This window comes from Larus michahellis, chromosome 16 (genome assembly GCF_964199755.1).
Source record: "Larus michahellis chromosome 16, bLarMic1.1, whole genome shotgun sequence".
NCBI classification, from domain to species: Eukaryota; Metazoa; Chordata; class Aves; order Charadriiformes; family Laridae; genus Larus; species Larus michahellis.
Window position 1 is genome coordinate 1319517 of NC_133911.1, and position 18886 is coordinate 1338402.

The 18886-nt window shown below is 59.0% G+C and overlaps 1 protein-coding gene across 1 annotated transcript; it reads left to right on the forward strand.

The window, feature by feature from the left end:
- The first annotated feature begins 2553 nt into the window (after positions 1–2553).
- On the forward strand, positions 2554–18789 carry WNT4 (Wnt family member 4). The gene is made up of 5 exons (XM_074560642.1): positions 2554–2763; positions 14419–14654; positions 17273–17404; positions 17806–17948; positions 18178–18789. The coding sequence occupies exons 1-5, from the start codon at positions 2687–2689 to the stop codon at positions 18643–18645; spliced, it is 1056 nt and encodes a 351-aa protein (XP_074416743.1). The 5' UTR covers positions 2554–2686; the 3' UTR covers positions 18646–18789.
- The last annotated feature ends 97 nt before the right edge of the window (positions 18790–18886 follow it).

The following is an 18886-nucleotide window of genomic DNA, read 5'->3' on the forward strand; positions in this document are numbered from 1 at the left end:
TAGACCTCCCTTCCTGCTGGGTAAGTCGGCATGTTCCGCTCCGCTCTACCTGCTACGCTGAAGACAGAGGCCTGAACCTGCCGCAGAGGCAGGTGGACACGCTCTTCAAGTCCTCGCCCAGGCCAGGAGAGGCATCAAGGAAGGTGTGTTGCAGGCAGAAGGTGGGAAGTGGGAGGAAGGAAAAAGCAGACACAGGGGGAATAATCTCCAGGGGTGCTGGGGGCAAGCGGCCGGCAACCCCCGCTGCTGCCGGCAGGGTGAGGAGCAGTGACCCGGGATCTGCCTTCCCAAACACCCCCTTGACCCACCCAACCTGCACTTAATGCAGGGCCAGCGAAACGATGCTGGGAGGGAACATCTTAGGGCAGAGCGGCACCTCACATCACCCAGAGCCGCGCGGGGCTGTACGAAGGGCCCTGGGAAATCACGCTGCGGCATCTCACAGAGGTCTTCCAGCCCGAGTCAGGCATTCACCGCGCCATCCTGCCATCACGGCTGCCCCGACAAGAGCCGCAGGGTGCCCTGAGCCTGCCGGCAGCTCCGCCTGCCCCGGCACCAGGAGCATCTCTGCCAGGGATGCTCCTCAACCTGCAGGTGTCCACACCAGCCAGGGCACCCCGGCGACCCACGCAGACATCTGGGACCGTGCCCACCCCTCGGGCTTCTGTCAAGCTCTCTGGTGTTTCTCCTTGAGGGAGGAATAACGCATCTGAAGCCCAAAAATATGATATTCCCATGGATCCACGTGGCTCTGGCCAGCCCAGCCATGGCCCTCTAACCTCTCATTCCCCTTAGCCTTTCAATTAGCTCTTGCCTTCCTGACGACTTCACTCAACACCCAGCGCGATTAGAAGCCAGAGGAAGGCCACGGCTTTGTCTCGAGCGATGAGCCAGATTAATCAGCTCCAGTTGCACTGAATTACCCAGTCGGGGCTCACAGCAACAACCTCCGATTCACCGGCAAAGCAGCCAGCATCCCGCTTTCAACCGGGATAATCAGCAAGGACGTGAAAGCCAGATGAATGACTAGGTGAGGGTGGGCTGCCGCCTGTCAGGAGCTGGAATATAAGTCAAAGCGCTTTGAAATTAAATCCTCGCTTTGACAGGGAACTAATGCGGAGATTTTAAAGTAGGTGTAATACACTTAGACAGGCATGTGTGCAGCCCAGTGCAAGTTGCCGTGCTTTGAATAAGTGTGTCCCGGCTACACCGAGAGCAGGAAAATGGAGTTGAAAAGACAAAGGGAATTTTGAATAGCTCCAAACCAGCTTGGCAAGATTTTAGAGATGGTAGCAAGAGGTTTTAGTAATGGACCTAACTAATAACACTGTCAGGAGAAGATCTGGAGCACGGTTGTTGGCTGCCTGGGATCTTGGATTTCACAGCAAGCAGCCATCTCGTGTCACTCCTGGCTTTAAATTAAGTCATTTATGCTCACGTGGACTGCGGGGGATAGACGGAGGCATGGTGGATGGGGGAGGCGATGGGGATCCCCACTGCACCTCTTGGCCTCCAGGCTGGACAAGCCACGCTGCTAGTGGCTCCCGGGATTCCCAAGAGTTGACCTTTCTGGACACCTTCAGAGGTGGATTTAAGCCTCGATAACTTGGTCAGGCATCACCTTCCCCGCGCACAGTCCAGAGCCCATCACCGGGGCGCTGCGGCGGGATGCTCTCCACGGGGGCATCCCTGCGGAGGTACCAAGAGGGTTTGCAACCTCATCCCTGCCACCGGCTCCACAGGTTATCCCCTCCTGGTAGAAACACACACACACACCCCCACACACCCCCCAGACCTCCCCCCTTGTTTGTTGAATTTTCAACTGCCAAAATCTGGCATTTTGCGTTGAACCCTCCGAAAACTGGGCCCTGGGAAAGCCCTGCCTCCGTGGGGAAGGAGGTGTGGGCAGTGCCTCGGCTGCTGCCAGCAATTCGGACACCCCCCCCCCCGCCCCGGGGCAGCCCGTGCCCCATCCTTGAGGGCTCCGCTTTTCCCCGCAGCCCGGCGGGAATTACCCTAAAAAAGCATCAAATACGAGAGAAAGAAAGAAAGAAACAAACAAACGAACAAAAAAAAAACCCCAAAAAACAAAAACAAAAGGACAATCCTCTCCCCTCTTCGGGATGCCCCCATCTCTCCCTGCACCTCCAGGGAGAAGCGAACCCTCTCCCGCATCGCCCTCCGCGCCCCCCCCGCGATGGGTTCGGTGGGCGCGGGGGGTCCCCCCCGCGCCCACCGAACCCATCGCGGGGGGGGCGCGGAGGGCGATGCCGGGGGTGGGGGGGGGGTTGTGGTTCATCGGGGCAGGAGGCGCCGGCGGAGCCCCCCGGGTGCCCTCCCCGCCGCCGTCCCGCCCCCGGGGGTGTCCCCGGCGGCGGATCCCGCCCAAGCAGCGGCGGAGCCGGGGCGGCCCCAGGGGCTGCCCCCGCCCCCGGCCCGCCCCCGGCCCGCCGCTCCATCCCGGGATGGGCCGGCCGAGCTGACAGTCGGGCTCGGCGGCCGCCGCGGGCGCATCCACCGGGCAGCGCCCGCCGCCGCCGCCGCCGCCGCTCCTGCCCGGCGCCCACCTGCGGCGGCGGCTGCCCCGGGAGGGGAGGGCCGGGGCCGGGGCCGGGGTGGGGGCTGGCTGCCTGGCTGCCTGCTCCGGCGGCGGCTCCGCTGGCTCTATCCCTGCCTGCCCTCCAGGATGAGCCCGGAGTATTTCCTGCGCTCCTTGCTGCTCATCATCCTCGCCACCTTCTCGGCCAACGCCAGCAACTGGCTGTGAGTAGCCGCGGGGCGAGTTAGGGGAGGGGAAGCGGAGCTGGTGGGGGCGGTGGGGGGGAACCTCCGCCGCCACTTGTTGGTACCCCCCCCGGGGAGCGGCGGCGGCGGAGCAGGTGCCGCCGGGGATCGACACCCCGCACCGATGCTGGCCGGTACCCGGCGGGGCATCAACCTCCCGTCGCCACCGCGCCGGGTACCCGCCGTCCCCGCTGACCCCCCCCCCCCCCCGAGCGGTGGGGTCACAGCCTGCATCCCCGGGCAGGTGGGCTGCAAGGGCTGCCCACCCACCCCCCCCACGCCGAGCTCCCCGTGTCCCGTGTGTGATCGCGGCTGGCTGGGCAGGGGCTGGGTATCGAAGCCCCCTTTTTTTTGTCCTTAAGTTATGAATCCGGGGGAGGACGGAGGTCGGGGCGCGGGGTCAGAGCAGGCCCCGGGGGGTCTGGCGAGGTGCCGGGCGATGGCCAGCGGTCCAGGGGAGGATTTGGCAGGGCTGGGGCGGCCGAGCGCGCCGGCCTCGGGGATTTGCGGCGGGCAGGGCGGCCCGTGCCTCGGACCCCCCAGTTCCCGGTGGGCGGACGGGTGGCGGGGGGCTTGCTGCGTGCTGCGGAGGAGCCTGGTGACATCAGGAACCCGCTGAACAAACACTGAAATAATGTGTAAGGTAAACAGGGGCGGAAATCGTTCTGGAAAATTCCTGCGTGTTTGCCAAGACGGTGGGACTGTCTTCTGGGGAGACCCCCCCCCGCCCCAGGGCAGAGGGATGGAGCCCAACAGCACCTTCCCACCTAACTTGGAATAAAGACGCCAGTTCCTCCTAATTAATCTTCTCTGGTGGGAGATGGTGCTTCCCCTGCTCCCCGTGTCGCTGGCTGCGGTGAACTAATTAGTTCCCAGTGCATACACCCAGCAGACCCGCTCTCGGGCTGGGAACGTGGGCCATCTCCATCCCACCTCCCTGGGTCTCCATCGGCAAGGGCAGGTACCCCTGGGGCTGTTGGCATGAAAGATCCCGACTGGCTTGTGCCTCTCCTGACACCTGCGCCCAGGCGGGCACGGTCCCACAAGCACATTCCCCGCGCGAGGAGCCCTCTGGATGCGGCTCCCATCTCTCCTGCCTCCAGATTTGGCTCGCTGGAGGCTGTGGGACGTGGTTGGGTTTTGGAGGATGCTCCCTACGACCGGGGAAAGCGCCAGGTCAGCGGCATTCCTGCCTGTGGGGAAAGGGTGCTCGCCCATCGGTAGCTTCCCGGGATGCGTTAGCACTTCGTCCTCCTCCCCTCCTCCTTTGCCAGATGGAGCGACTTGCGCGCCACGCGTCTCCGGCAAGTGGTGGGTGGATCATAGCAGCTATCAAGGTGGTCCCTTAAGCTGTCACGCTTCTGGCGAAGGTATATTGGGAACTGTGGGAGTGTTTTTTCCTGCAGGGAGAAGGTCCTGCTGAGGAAGCCCTGTGGGATGATGGCAGCTCCCCAGAGAGGAGCAGCCTCGGCTGCCCCGGGGACGCGCACGGGGAAGTGCCTTGGCACAGGGGGATTTCACGAGCGAGCGCGACAAGCTGCCCGGTGTGGGTGGGCAGAGGTGGGACCCCCCGGTCCCCAGCGCCGCGGGCGGCTGGGATGGCGTTTGGGAAGCCGAGGCGGAGGGGTGGTTCTCCGCAATGGACGGGGAGGGCTGTGTGCAGCCGTCCGTGCGGGCGAAGCGAGGGGTGGGCGCGGGGGGCTCGGGCGGAGGGTTCATTCCTGCCAACAGGGGAGGAAAAGCAGATCCATTTCAGCGCCTTTGAAAGGAAAGGGGGGGGGGGGTGTCAGCTTTTTTTGATGTTGCAAATGTATCGTGATAAAAGGATCGTCCCCCGCTCCGGTGCTTTTTATTCTTTGCCTTTAGGATTAAGACAATTCCCATTGTTTATCTTCTCACATCAGAAACAAAGGCTGCCGGAGGCAATAAACAGAGTTAGAAGGATCCCAGGAGTTATCAGATATTCGAGGAATGAGTGTGCCTCGTACGTCTTCGCGAAGCCTCACGCGTGTGGGCTCCGGCGAGCTCTGCTTTGTCACGGAGCCGCTGCCAGCCCGCGCCCAGCACTGCGGGGCCGGACCCAGCCTCGCCGGGCGCATATTTCTGCACATAGGTGTGTGCGCTGGGTGGCAGCGCGCGGTGAAGTTTGCTTTTCCAGAAACCTGCTGGATTAGTGATTAAGCTCGGTTGTGACTTTTTTTTTTTTACTTTTTTTTTTTTTTCCTTCCCCCCCCCCCCCCCCCCCGACTTCTAAAGCTTCTTTCGACCTGTCCGGACTCGCGTTCCCCCAGCACTTCGGAGCGACGCCGCTTGCAACACTTGAGCTGAAGGGTTTCTGTAAGCCTGGCTTTTTGGGGAAGGGCTCGTTTTGGCCAGGCAAATGGTGTCCCCTGAGCCAGCCCATCCCACGGGAAAGGGAGACGGCGTAGGTGTCTCTCGGAGGGATCGCTCCGCGACAACGACCGTTGAGCTGGAAGGGGCTCCGCCAAATCTTTTCATTAAACAGACCAAACTACTTTCTCTCCGGTTGGGAAGCAAACCTCAGGTGTGTTTTCTCAGTGTCTGAGCGTTGGGAGTCGCTGCTTGGCTTGCTGCCTATCCAGAAAAACCTCTGTTCTCCGAATCTGAAGAGATGCTCTGTTCCCCCTCCTCGTGAAAGCCTCGGGCTTGCTCTTCCTCCTGCCTTTGGAGGCTCGGAGACTTTTAAAGCTTTTCCTCCTGCCTCTTCAGGCACGGAGTTGTAAAGTTAAACGAAGGGCTGCAGTTACTGCCTTTTAGATCTGGCGCTGGTCGTGCACAGGAAGGTCCCTCCGGCTTCTGCTTTATCTCTGGAGGAGTCCCGGGGTGTCCTTTACACAGGGCAAACAGCCGAGTTAGTTACTTTCCAAAGCAACTCGCACTTCACAGACTCCACCCGGCTCTTGAACCTGCACGCGCAGGGACGCGGTTGAATTTGGAAGCGCGTTCTCTCAGTGGTCCAAAACCATCCCGGTGCTGGGGGTGTTTCTGTAGAGGGTTTCAGCCCAACCAGCACCTCTCCGCAGCCGGCACGGGAGCGCCGGGCTCCGGGTTCGGTGGGAGGTAAGGGGCGAGCAGGCGTTTAGTTATTCGTTTATTCATTTATTTATCTATTTGGGAGGGAGGGAAGTCCGCCCCAAGAGGTGAACTAGAAAACGTGCAAAGAGGGGTGTGGATGCGAAGCCCCCCACCACCACTAACCGCACACGGCATCGGGGCTGCCGTGACCCGCAGCTTTTCGGGTGGTTTGAACGATGAAAGTCAATTCCCAGTGCCTGGAAAGCATCGACTACAACAGGGCAGGGGTCCTTTACGGGCCAGACCCCTGGTTATCAAGCTCTGGGAATCGTTACAGCCTCCCTCCGTTCTCTTGCAGCTAAAACTGGCTTTGGAGGAGGCTCGCCATGCGTCCGCTGGGTAGTCCGAGATGCGGTTGTGCCGCTGCGGAGCAGGGTGTGCCACCAGGAGCTCCGTCTACCCCTTATTTCCAGGGGTTTAAAACTTCCGTCTGGGCTTGAGACTTGGCTTAAAGGGCCAGGAGCACAGATGGGCTTTTAAACCCTCTAAAAAAAAAAAAAACCCTGAATTTGGGCACTCGGGGAAAGCTTGAAGACCTCGCAAGTGTCCAAACACAAGCTTGGCCAAGCGGCTGCCCTCGAAGAGTAACCACTTTTGAGGGCAGGAGAGGGAGGGATAAAAGGAGTTCGGGTTTCTCCGGCCGCCTTTCATCTGAACATCACCAGGTGCTTTGCGAACGCGGGGCCCGATTCCCCGCGCTCAGCGCCGCCAGCTCTGCAGCCGGGATGTTGCAAGAGCAGCCTGAATGCTCATTTTGTGCTGGTTTAGGTCATTGTGCAACGTAGAGGATTCGGGAGATGAAGCACGCCTGGGTCCCGCGCTTCCATCCCTCTGTTTTTAAACCAGACTCGATGTTTGGTTTTGGTTTTTTGGGTTTTTTTTTTTTTTAAAGCGAGTCTCCCCAGCTTTGGCAGCGAGATTCTGTACGAGATTCTTCGCATTGTCGTTGCGACCCTCCCATTTCCCACCTGGCGAGGAACCGGTCCAGCCTTTTCCCGGCGGATGCCGCCGATCCGGCAGGTGCAGCTACTCCGGGGCAGAGCCCCGCTCCCCTCCCCGCGTCCCTCATCCTGGGGGGCGAGGGCAGCGTCGAGAAGGTTCCCCAAGTCACGTCTGCTCCGGCAGCCGGGATGCTGGGCTGCACCCCTCGGCTTTGATGGAGGATGTCCCGTGCTTCGAGCGCCGCTGTGGGCTGGAGGAGCGGCTCCCAGGGTGCCCAGGGCTCCTTCGCGTCGCTCTGGGGACCCTCCAGGGTGCTTGCAACCAGTGACACCCATTCCCCAAGGGACGGGGGACAGAGTGAAACCAGCAGCTTCCATTGGAAATACTTACTTATTTTTGTTTATTTATTTATTTATGTCTTTGCCGCTTTTGACAAGACCGGCCGATTTTAGCTCAGCGATGAAAGCAAATCGGCTTTAAGGGTTGCATCCCGCAGAGGCAAGAGACCTCTGCCAGCCTCGGCGCTGGGCTTCCATCCAGCTCGGCTCGTCTCTGGGCCCGGGTCCCGTCTGGCAGGAAGATTTCAGGGCTGCGTTCGCCCGGGCGTAGGAGGGATCCGTGCTCTGCCTCCTCGGCGGTGCCGGGCATTTCTGTTTTTTTTTTTTTTTCTTCCCAAGGAAGCCTCAAATAAAACTGCGCCCCGGTCTCCAGCAGCAGAGCCTTATTCCAGGGAGGATGGACATGAGTGAGAGCAAACCACCCTGCACCCCAGGCTGTGCAGAACCGGATCAGCTCCAAGGACAAGCAACAGCAAGAAGCAGATTATTTTTTTTTTATTTTCTTTTTTGTTTTTTGCAATGGTTGGCTACGACTCCATGAGTCAGAACTGGACTTTTGCATTGCAGCAAAAAAAAAAAATGTTTATGTTACTCTGCTGAGAGCTACCGTCCCCTCAATTAATTCATCCTTGCGGATAGAGAGAAATGCATTAGAGCCATTTATTTGGGCTTTCTTAAAATGATGAAATTGCTGAGCAATCCTGGACGTTAACAGTTTCCAGGAGGTTCTTGCGTATTTCCTTATGAGTGCAACCATGGCTGGCTCTTACGATACTTGGTGATTATTTCTTTTTTTTCGTAAAGCTGAAAGCCTCGTGCATCCGCAGCAATCTCAGTCATCCAAGGCTGCTGGCACGGCAGAACTTGCCCTGGGCACAAAGTGCGGGTAACCTTTGTTTGGCTCCATCCCCATGCTCGTCTGTCCCCTGTGCCTGTGGGTGACCCCCGACAGCATCCCCCAGGCTCTCCAGGAGCTGCTGCCATGCCGCTGGGAAGGTGGCGTGCGGGATTGGGCTGGCTCAGTGGGACTGGAGCCAGTGTTGTGCTTTCACAAAATTACTCAGGGAAAAAAAAATCAATCGAGTCTCCTGGCCGATGGAGAGCAGCCTGGGGCCTGTTGCGAGTTGGGCGAGATCAAACTAACCCTGCAGAAGGCTTCTCTTGCCACGTTATTTGCAAGTTCTGATCAAAACTAAAAAAAGCCCATCAGCATTTTTCCGACCAGGTCTAGCCCGAAGCGCTGCACAAGGGGAATTCCCCCAGAGCTCAGCCCCGCGGCCTGCACTTGCCTCCTCTTGCAACAAGGCATTGCTGTTGTACTGGAGCCCAGGAGCAGCTTCTGCTGGCTTGCAGAGGAAGATGCAGCGTCTCCTACACATCCAAAGTGGATTTCCAGAGTGGATGCTGCTCTTACAGTCTTCCCAGCTTCCATCCCGGTCTTCTCCATCGCAAAGTGGATATGTTGCCCCTGGATGCTCAGGAAGCATCCCTGGCTCAGGACCAGCAGCCGGGCCATCTCACTGTCCCCAGGGACTGGTGATGAGGGAGGCAGGCCACCACCCGTGGTCGGTGCAGGGGTAGACGGGTGTTTGCTAGGCGCACGTGGTGTTAGGTGCAGGGCCCAAGGTGTGGGGAGGACAGGTTTTTGAGCTGTGGGCTCACCTTTGAGCTCAGGTGGTGGAGCTGCACGCTCGGGTCTGTGGGCAGGTAACGGTCAGCTTGGCAATGCCTCCTCCCGGGAAACTGTTTGGGCAGCTGTTAGCTGGAGGTGGAGATTAGGGTGTGAAAAGCACGGTTTCAGCCAAGAGATGAAATGTGCAGTAACTGTGACAGTAAGGACTAAGCTGCTCTTCTTCCAGGGAAGAAACCAGACGTGCTCTCAGGTGAGGTCTTTGTACATCATGGTTTACACCTAGAAGGGCTAGAAAGGCACCATACCTAATCCCGGGAGGAGGGTGCCCAGCCTCTGGGAGGGACATAGAATCACAGAATGTGTTGGGTTGGAAGGGACCTCTAAAGGCCATCTAGTCCCACCCCCCTGCAGTCAGCAGGGACATCTTCAACTAGATCAGGTTGCTCACCCTGCATCACCTCATCCAGCCTGGCCTTGAATGTCTCCAGGGATGGGGCCTCCACCACCTCTCTGGGCAACCTCTACATTGGCGTGTCCTGCTGCAGGGCCATCAGCTGGGTTAGGGCAACCTCGCAGGTTGCAGGTCTCCAGCAGATCCTGCCAGAAACACGCCCAAGTTGGCAGACCCTCTGAACCATGCCGAGGAGGTGCGTGACACCTACGAGCTCAGCCATGTTGGTGCAGGGGGTGTGTTAGGACACCAGGAGAAAGGATGTGCCCACCTAGGGCATCCTTTGACCTGGCAGTCCCCATGCCTTCTCTCTGCTGGGAAGCAACAAGGAAGAAATGATCCCATTCTCTTCTCCCCTTCTTGCTAGATGGGGCTTTGAGCAGCCTGGTCTAGCGGGAGGTGTCCCTGCCCATGGCAGGGGGTTTGGAACTAGATGATCTTTAAGGTCCCTTCCAACCCAAACCATTCTGTGATTCTCCACAGCCGCTGGCTGGCTCCTTGCGGTGCCTGGTCCATACCTCTCTCTTCATACAGCTCTCTGTCCATCTCCATACACTTTTGTTTTTTGCATCCTAAACGAGCCTTTTCTTCTTCCTCAGAGGAAACCCCTCTGCACAAGGCAGTCCCAATCCTCTGACCATACGTCCAGCCAAAAGGGGCACAGAGACGCGCGGCTGATCCAGGCTGACTTTGCCGTTCCGTGAGCAGGGGGGGATGTTTGCAGGGGCCGCTCCTCAGAGAGGAGCGGGGCTGAAGCATCTCTGCAGCTCAAGACTTGAACAAGCCTTTTGTATCCCAGGCAGGTCGGGTGTTTGCTGGATGTGGTGAAGCCTCTAAGCTCATCTGGCTCCTCGGCGTCTCTGGGTGATACACCAGTGATACCACTGGCCTGGGTCCGACTGTTACCACCTTCAGGAAAATGTTCCCCATACGAGACAATGCGAAGAGTTCTCACACTTAGAACTCCTTTGTTTAAATAAAAAAAAAAAAAAAAAACACCAGAGATTTCTGCTTTCTCCAAGACACCTGCTACATCTTCCCCGACCTCTATTGAGAATTTGACAAATTTCCGCACCGTCCCATGGCAAGGAATCCCCTCCCGTCTCCTTCTGTCTCTCTCTGCCAACCGCTGTGGCTCTTCCAACATCTTCTTGTCATTCCACCAATTATCCTTCCTCCTGAAATTATTGTCGTCATTTTTATTTAAGTAGGGGCTTTCCCCCCCTGCTGGCCTTTTCAAAGCTCCCCTGGGTTTGAGGTTTAAGGAAACCATCTCGCAGGGTGGATCAACTGCAGCTGCTTAAATTACGGGGCTTCAATCTCGATCTCTGTACTGTGGATGGAAAAAAAAAAAAAAAAAAAGGGGCTTTCCATCAGTTTTGTGTTAAATCGGTGAGTTTTATTAAAAGGGAGCTTGTTCTGCGAGTGAGTCGTCCGGTCTTAAAGGCAGGAGAAAAGAAACATAAATGCCGTGATGAAGCAAGAAGACAAAACTTGAACAAATGGCTGGGGCAGGAGCTCACCCCGTGAAACACTCTTTGCCCAATCTTGGAAAAGGAAGAAAATATGCCATTACTTGGGTTGGTTTTTTTTTTCCACAAGCAGGGCTGTTTTGAGGCTGCGCGTGAGATTAAGTCATAACCTAGAGCTCTGCCCAGCAATCGGGATGCGGTATCAGGATGGAGATCTGCACCGAGAACTCGCGGAGGGCAGGAACTGTTGGGTTTCCTCCTGTTGTGCCGGTCTTGCTGTGGGTGGAGGTAGACGAAGGCTTTGTCTGGTTTCTACCATCTCAGACCAGGAAAATGAAGTTTGGATCAAGGTCCTCGTTAAGGACCAGGCGCAGTGCCAGAGCCGGGTTTCCATGGTGACCGTGGGATGCTGCGGATGGGTTTGGTACCTTGCTTGGGCTCCCCAGCCCTGAGAAACACTCAGAGTAGTGGGGTGGAAGCATCTTTGAGTGCTGGTGAGGGCAGAGCACGTTTCCCAGCTCTTATCTCGCCCTTCAGCTGCCGCAGAGAGGTGAGAAGACAGAGAGTTTTCACCCAGAGAGGGGAAAAGAGGTGAGCTGGTCCTCCTCGGTGCCTCTGAATGTGCTGTGGAGAGATGCCACATGAAAGCCTCAAAGCCTTCCCACAAAGATCCTTCCTTGCATCCTTGACTCAACCTCTGGATCCCTCCTGGACCAGTCCCCAGGATGGCAGTCTCCCGCCCCCGACAAAAAAAAAAGCCCCTGTTGGAAAGCAGTGATGGTACTCGTGGGACGTAGGAGACCGGTGGTATGCCGGAAGTCCGATGGGGCCACGGCATTTTAGGCATCGTTGCCTCCAACCCCAAGGAGGGGCAGACACACATGGGTTGAGGAGGGCACAGAGAGGGCCTGTCACGGGGGAGAGAGGCCAGAGCACCGTTCTGGATAGCTTCATCTCATCTGCCTGCCTGGCAAAACAAATTACTAGACCTGTTCTTGGAGAGCTGTACCTATCTTTGAAGCATCCTCGGCCTTCGTTTTATCATCCCGAACAGCATTAAATGCGTGTTGGGGAGGCATCTTATCAGGCGCATCTACTTGGAAAGGCTTGAAAGGCTCTTGTCATGGTTTTCTTCGTGTGTGCTTTGAATTTATAGCTCCCCATGGCCTGGAGAAACCCACCGAGCTGGGAAATGTATTAAAAAAGGAGACGATACCCGCCATCCTGAGCGGAGCTGATGTTAATGGACGGCTCTCTCTTGCCAAGGTGCCTGCAGTCGCACCAGGCACCGACCCGCGGGCAGGACCGGCCGTGGTGCTTCGCAGGAGCTGGTTCCCTGCTACGATAAACGTTGCAGGAGGGGGGAAAAGCCAAATCAGCACGAGGGGTTAGTACTGGAGGCAGAATCTGTTTTTTTCTGGCTTCCAGGCTCCAAACTGATCAACCGACCCGCGGTGCCTCGGGACGAATCTCACTGCTCGGCTGTGCATCAGCTTCTCCACGCTCAAACTGAAACCACGGCTGGGCCCGGGAGGGGACGGGGCTGTCGCGGTCACGCTGGGTTTGCTCAGCATCCAACACCCTCCAGGCTCCCGAGGGAGTTCCGCTGCCTTCATCCCGCGTCAGCCGAGCGCAGCGAGATGCGGGAGCAGCAAGTGTCACATCCCGTGTCCCCAACTGCAGAACGGGGAGCGGGGACACTCACACGCGGTGTGGGGTCCGGCAGAAAGGTGACAGCCCTGGGTTTGGCCGCGCTGGGGGTCCCAAGGCAAGCCCACCAGGGAGCCGGGCGGCCGGTCCTCTGCAAACGGGGCTGTGCCCTTGGAGGAGCAGAAAGCCTGGGGCAAAGATGCTTTGCTGGTATAAAGGCTAGAAAAGAACTTGGCTCGGAAAGCACGGCAGCCTGCCACTTCCCGCTGTCTGAGAGGCATTGCATCAAGTGATCTCCACGCACAAGGAAAGCTGAATGCTTTTGACAGCCAGCCACGCAGACTCCCCACGGACGCTGCAAGCCAAGCCGGCTTTCTCACCGTCTCCCACGGCCCCCCAGTCGTAAGCGTGAAACCAAGCTGGTGAATAATTCTGCTGATGCACAGAAGAGAAAATCCTGTTCTCTCCTCCTGGGGCAGACTGGCAGGGCTAATGGGAGGAAGAGGCTGTGACAACTTGATTTTGTGGCTGAAGTCAGCAGATCCGGCTCCTGGGACACATGGGAACAGGCAGGGAGCAGGAGCCACTTTTGCACAGTCACTTCTCGGAGGCGAGCAGGGCTTCAAAGGAAAAATACTTAGCAGGATGTTGCAACTTGGGAGGAGGAAAAAAAAAAAAAAAAAAAAAAACAAGCAAACAAAAAAAAAAACCCACAGGCTCTGTAGGGCTGGGAAATGCAGAGTCAAGGAATGAGGTTTCCAAAAAAGCCTTCGCTCGGCCACTCGCATCTCTTGGTGCGGGCGAGGCAGCAACGTGAGCCGACGCTGGCGGCTCCCGAGGACGTTACAGCTCGGCATGGTCGGCGGGTGCAAGCCTGAGTTTCGCCCGTCCAATGCGGGGGATGATGTCCCCACTCCGCAGCAGGAGGGGGCTCCAACGGGTGGCAGCGTCACTTAAAGCGGGTGCCAGCAGCCGCGGGAAGGAGGGCGTCTCAGCCGGGCGTGCGCAAGCACGGGCCCGGAGAGAGGGTCTGGGATGATCCAACAGCCTGACCGAGCTACGCGGGTCTATCTTAAAACCCCTCTGAGGCCGGGGCAGGAGGAGGGACCTGGGAAACGGGCAAGTGCACACGAATGCCGGTCTCGGTGGGTTGGGATGTGCAGGACGGACCGTCGTGCCCGTGTGCCCCGTGGGGAGATGCCAAGAGCTTGCAGGGTGCTCGCCCCAAACGGGGCAGCTCCCTTTTCCCACCCAAGAGCAGCTCTGCGACTCCTCCTGCTGAGGATGGGGCGATGGAAAGCGGAGCACGTGGTCACCTCCACGCAGGGCCAGGCTTTTCCAGGTCAGCAAAGACCTCATGGCCATGGTCACAAGCCGGGCTGGTGGAGGAGGTGCCCAGCGTGTGCGGTTTTGCCCACGGCAGGCTCCTGACTGTCCTCCCCACTTCAAGCCCGGCTTGAAGCCCAAGCGACAGGAAAGCTGGCAGCTCCCAGAGGCCATCCTTGCCTGCTGAGGGCCGGGGCAGCTAAAAGCAGGCTCCAGGAGGGAAGTGGTTTGGAGGGCGATGTTTGTCGGTGATGAGCACACAGCCACGCTGTGGGAGCCGTGTGGCAGCTGGAGCTGGCAGCCGAGCGCCTGTCCTGCTTGTTTTGGCTGACTTCAGGAGACCTCTGGCTTTTCCTAGTAGCACTTGGATGTGCCGGTACTCAGGAGACCTGACCGGGCACATTCAGACAACGCCGAAAATATCTTGCTTGCAGGCAACAGAGGCAAAGGGGAGCCAGCAGCCGGGCTCCCCAAGAGACGGGGGACCGGGCTGCAGAGGGATGGTTGTTTTGCTTGGGCTTGCTCCCTGCCGGCCAAAAACGCATCCTGTGGAGCCACCGCAGTGGCACGTTTAAGGTGACCCCAGACGGGCACCAGGTCTCGGCTGCGGAGGGGATGAGAGGCCGGGTCTCCTCGCTTGCTGCGGTGCAGGGCGTCCCAGCTGAAGGCGGGTTCGTGCTCCCCCAACCCTCGTCTCCTAACCAGCTGTGCTGGCTGTCGCGGCAGGTACCTGGCGAAGCTGTCTTCAGTGGGGAGCATCTCCGAGGAGGAGACCTGCGAGAAGCTGAAGGGCTTGATCCAGCGCCAGGTGCAGATGTGCAAGAGGAACCTGGAGGTGATGGACTCGGTGCGGCGCGGAGCCCAGCTGGCCATCGAGGAGTGCCAGTACCAGTTCCGCAACCGCCGCTGGAACTGCTCCACTCTGGACACCCTGCCTGTCTTCGGCAAGGTGGTAACGCAAGGTGAGCCGGGAGGAGACGTGCCTGGGGTGCTGCGGCGCGGGGGGAATGGCTACAGCAGCAGGCGGGGGGGGCTGCGGCTGGGTTTTCCCTGCTTGCCCCTGAGCCAGCAGCTGGGGAAAGCAGGGAACAGCCCAGTGTTGGACCTTGGGGCTGACAGGCGTTGCAGCAGGGCTCTTCTGACTGCGTTGGGGCAGCACACCCAGACCCCTGAGGTTCCTCCGCTGCTGGGCGATTCCTCTGCCAAGCCTTTTTCTCACGCAGCGGGTGCCCATCGCCTGGAGGCACCAGCCCGGCTGAGCTGGTGAGCTCTGCACCTTTTACAAGGAGACGCCGAATTCGAGCAGGGCCTTAAAGTCACCCTGCGGTCTAATCTCTGCCCCTCCAAGCCCGCGGCTGCAGCGGGATGCTGGATGTATTCGGTCTCTTCTCCGGGCAGCGCCGAAGCGGTGACCGCTGCCAGACTGGCGCGACACTCTCCAGCCGAGCCGTCTGCGGGCGAGACCTTGGGAGGAGGACAGCCCTCTGCCGCCCGAGGCGAGTAAAACACACGGCGGCTGGACCCTCCAAGGAGAGCATCATCACCCGCCACCACCCAGCTGCCAGCCTTCAGGGGGGATTTACGGCCAGGGCAGCCCCCCAGCCCCTCGGATCCCAGCTGCAGGCAGGCGGCCCGCGAGAACGGGGCTGTGACCGAACCAAGCAAGGACCCAGAGCATCGGGGTGCGGAGACAGAGGGGAAAGTCCCTCTGCAACCCCTGGAGACCACCGAAGCGGCCCTTGCCTCCCCTCGGGTGCCACTGCCATCTCTGGTGCACCATCTCACTTTCCATAGACCAAATCCTACGCGTCCCCCCCCCCTTGCCCCGGCTCCTTGTTTGACTTCCCTCCCCTCAACACAGGGGTGAAGATCCCTTCTTGTGAAGGTTCAGGGACTGGAAATACCAGAAATACCAGAAACTAAAAGTCGTCTCTTTTTAGGCAGCCACAGCACAAACCGACCAACACGATCCTACTATTAACCTCGATTAACTTGGAGGCGGTTCAGTCCCCGCGCTGGCTGGGTGCTCCCCAGCCGCTGCCGCCCGGGCCAGATTACGGCTGGGCCACCAAAGTAGCTGCCCTCTGTCCGACCGGCAAGCCAGGGTGACGTCTGCTCGCGAGCCATCCCCCCCCTCTGCCCCTGCCATGGGACTACCCCGAATGCCAGCCCTCCTCGCTCGGGGACAGAGGGGCTGTGTCCTCAGCCGGCCTCGGAGGGTGGGGGGGATTTGGGTGTTGCAAGAGCTGGTCCCTGGCCGCGCCGCCCTGGGTGTTCGTGCCCAGGGATGTCCCCTGACTTCCCAAACGAGCGCTTCCCAACCGTGCGGCACCGCATAGGCAGACGCGAAAGCTGGGAAGGGGCTGCACCCTGGGGACCAGCCGAGTTTTGCAAGGAGCTTTGGGAGCGGAGTGGGGTTTTGCGGGGTAATTTGGGAGGGGCTGGGAGCTACGGGACCCCCACGTGAGAGGATGGCGAGGATCTGCAGGGGCAGGGGATGTTCCTGGATGTGGAAAGCAGCCGACTATTTTGGATGCAGGAGGGATTTCACGGCAGAGGCGCCCTGCAAGCACCAGGCGAGAAAGTCTCTCTGGAGAGCTCTCCCCACGCTGGCAACGCAGCCTTTGCATCTCCCCCACCGCCGGGTTATCATTTGCCCATTGCATTCGTGTTTTTAACCTCATGGGGCAGCTCCCAGCTCCTTCACTCTTGCAAGACAGGGCTCTCCCTACCGCAGCCGGTCTCCCAGCACCGAGGGGTCTCTGCTGAGACCGGTCCAGGCTTGGCACCAAGCAAACAACATCCCCGGGAGCGGGGAGGATGCGCATCCTGCGTGAGGGACCCCACCTTGGGAGGAAGGGACGGAGCAAAGGGTTTGACTTGATAGCCCTGCAGAGCGTGTTTTGCCGAGAGCCGGTCTCCAGACCAGCTTTTCAAGGGGGTTTATGTGCAACACCAGCGTTAGAATCATAGAATCATAGGGTCCGAAGGGACCTCTGGAGATCACCCCGTCCCACCCCCTGCCAGAGCAGGGTCACCCACAGCAGGTGGCACAGGAACGCCTCCAGGCGGGGTTGGGATGTCTCCAGAGACGGAGACTCCCCCACCTCTCTGGGCAGCCTGTGCCAGGGCTCTGCCACCCTCACAGCAAAGAAGTTCCTCCTCGTGTTGAGATGGAACTTCCCATGGTCACGTTTGTGCCCGTTACCCCTTGTCCTGTCCCTGGGCACCACTGAGAAGAGCCTGGCCCCATCCTCCTGACACCCCCCCTTTCAGTATTTATCAGCGTTGATAAGGTCCCCCCTCAGCCGTCTTTTTTCCAGACTGGAGAGACCCAACTCCCTCAGCCTTTCTCCATCAGAGAGGGGTTCCAGTCCCCTCAGCACCTTGGTAGCCCTTTGCTGTCCCCTCTCCAGCAGTTCCCCGTCCTTCTGGAACCGGGGAGCCCAGAACTGGACCCAGTTAGGAGGAAAGAGGAGCAGGGACAGGCGCAACAGCCCACCAGGGGCCACCTGGCCGCGCACCCTCCAGAAAGCCCTCTCACGTGCCACGTTTCCCACCATGGTTTGTGCTGTTTCAGGGACGCGGGAGGCAGCGTTCGTCTATGCCATCTCTTCGGCAGGGGTGGCCTTCGCAGTGACCCGCGCCTGCAGCAGCGGCGAGCTGGACAAGTGTGGATGCGACCGCACGGTGCAGGGGGGCAGCCCGCAGGGTGAGCACGCACCAGGGGCCGGGGGGCGGGGGGCAGGGAACGGCTCAGCGGGGAGGCAAAAATGGGCCAAGCATGGAAACGCCCACCCTGGAGCCATCCAGAAAGGAGGGAAAAGCTTTTTTTAAAAAAAAAAAAAGAAACAACTCCTGTTAGTTCATGTGAGTCCCTCCAAAAGGCATCTGGGAGCATCATCCATGGGGCAGGGAAAGAATCTTGTCCATCATCCCCCCCACCACGGCCACAGTCCCCAGCCTCCCCAGTCCCCTAGGCAGCGCAGCCTAGTGGGTAGCAGGAGAGAAGAGGGGGGGGAAGAGTCAGATGTATTTTTGCGAGAGCAGGGCTGGAGAGGACGAGCAAGGCCGGCTGGCTGTCCCCCATCTCATCCGTGCTCTCTGCCTTAGGTTTCCAGTGGTCGGGCTGCTCCGATAACATCGCCTACGGCGTGGCCTTCTCGCAGTCCTTCGTTGACGTCCGCGAGAGGAGCAAAGGGGCTTCTTCCAACAGAGCGTTAATGAACCTCCACAACAACGAGGCAGGGAGGAAGGTAACGGTGAGGGGGAATCCTGGGCAGGGGGTGCAGCCCTGCAGCATCCCAGCTGGGCTCTGCGGCCATTGCTTGAGCCTTTTTGGCTTCGTTTCACCCCCATCCGCTCCCGTACGTCATCACTGCTCCCTGCACAGCCAACCCTTCCGCGGCCCCTGTGTTGCACCCTCCTCGCTGTGTCCGTCCCGCGCTCACGGTCCCAGCTCATCCCTTGCGTCTGTTCCTCCAGGCGATCCTCAACAACATGCGCGTGGAGTGCAAGTGTCACGGCGTGTCAGGCTCCTGCGAGTTCAAGACGTGCTGGAAAGCCATGCCCCCCTTCCGCAAAGTGGGCAACGTCCTGAAGGAGAAATTCGACGGCGCCACCGAGGTCGAGCAGAGCGAGATCGGATCCACCAAAGTGCTGGTGCCCAAAAACTCCCAGTTCAAGCCGCACACGGACGAGGACCTCGTCTACCTGGACTCCAGCCCCGACTTCTGCGACCACGACCTCAAGAACGGGGTGCTGGGCACCAGCGGCCGGCAGTGCAACAAGACCTCCAAGGCTATCGACGGCTGCGAGCTGATGTGCTGCGGCCGGGGCTTTCATACGGACGAAGTGGAGGTTGTGGAAAGGTGCAGCTGCAAATTCCACTGGTGCTGCTCCGTCAAGTGCAAACCCTGCCATCGGGTGGTGGAAATCCACACGTGCCGGTGATGCAGGGAGGGGAGCGCCCATCCGTCCCCTCTCTAACTGACCCTGCTTCTCCCTTGCCCCACGGCCGGGACTGAGGACGTAACCCAGCCGCTGCAGAGAGAGCACAGCTCTTTACAGAGACAGAGCCCCAGAGGAAAAACAGATTTTAAAGAAAAAAAAAAAATATTTAAAGTTTTAAAAAAAAATTGATCATTGTTGCCTTTTTTGGTTTTTTTCTTTTGTTTGCTTGCTTTATTTATTG

Bases quoted from the DNA above. Each gene is read 5' to 3' on its own strand.
- WNT4 (XM_074560642.1), top strand. From the start codon at position 2,687: ATGAGCCCGGAGTATTTCCTGCGCTCCTTGCTGCTCATCATCCTCGCC. The intron at 2,764-14,418 runs GTGAGTAGCCGC...CTGTCGCGGCAG, and splicing joins GCCAACGCCAGCAACTGGCT to GTACCTGGCGAAGCTGTCTT. The intron at 14,655-17,272 runs GTGAGCCGGGAG...GTGCTGTTTCAG, and splicing joins CGGCAAGGTGGTAACGCAAG to GGACGCGGGAGGCAGCGTTC.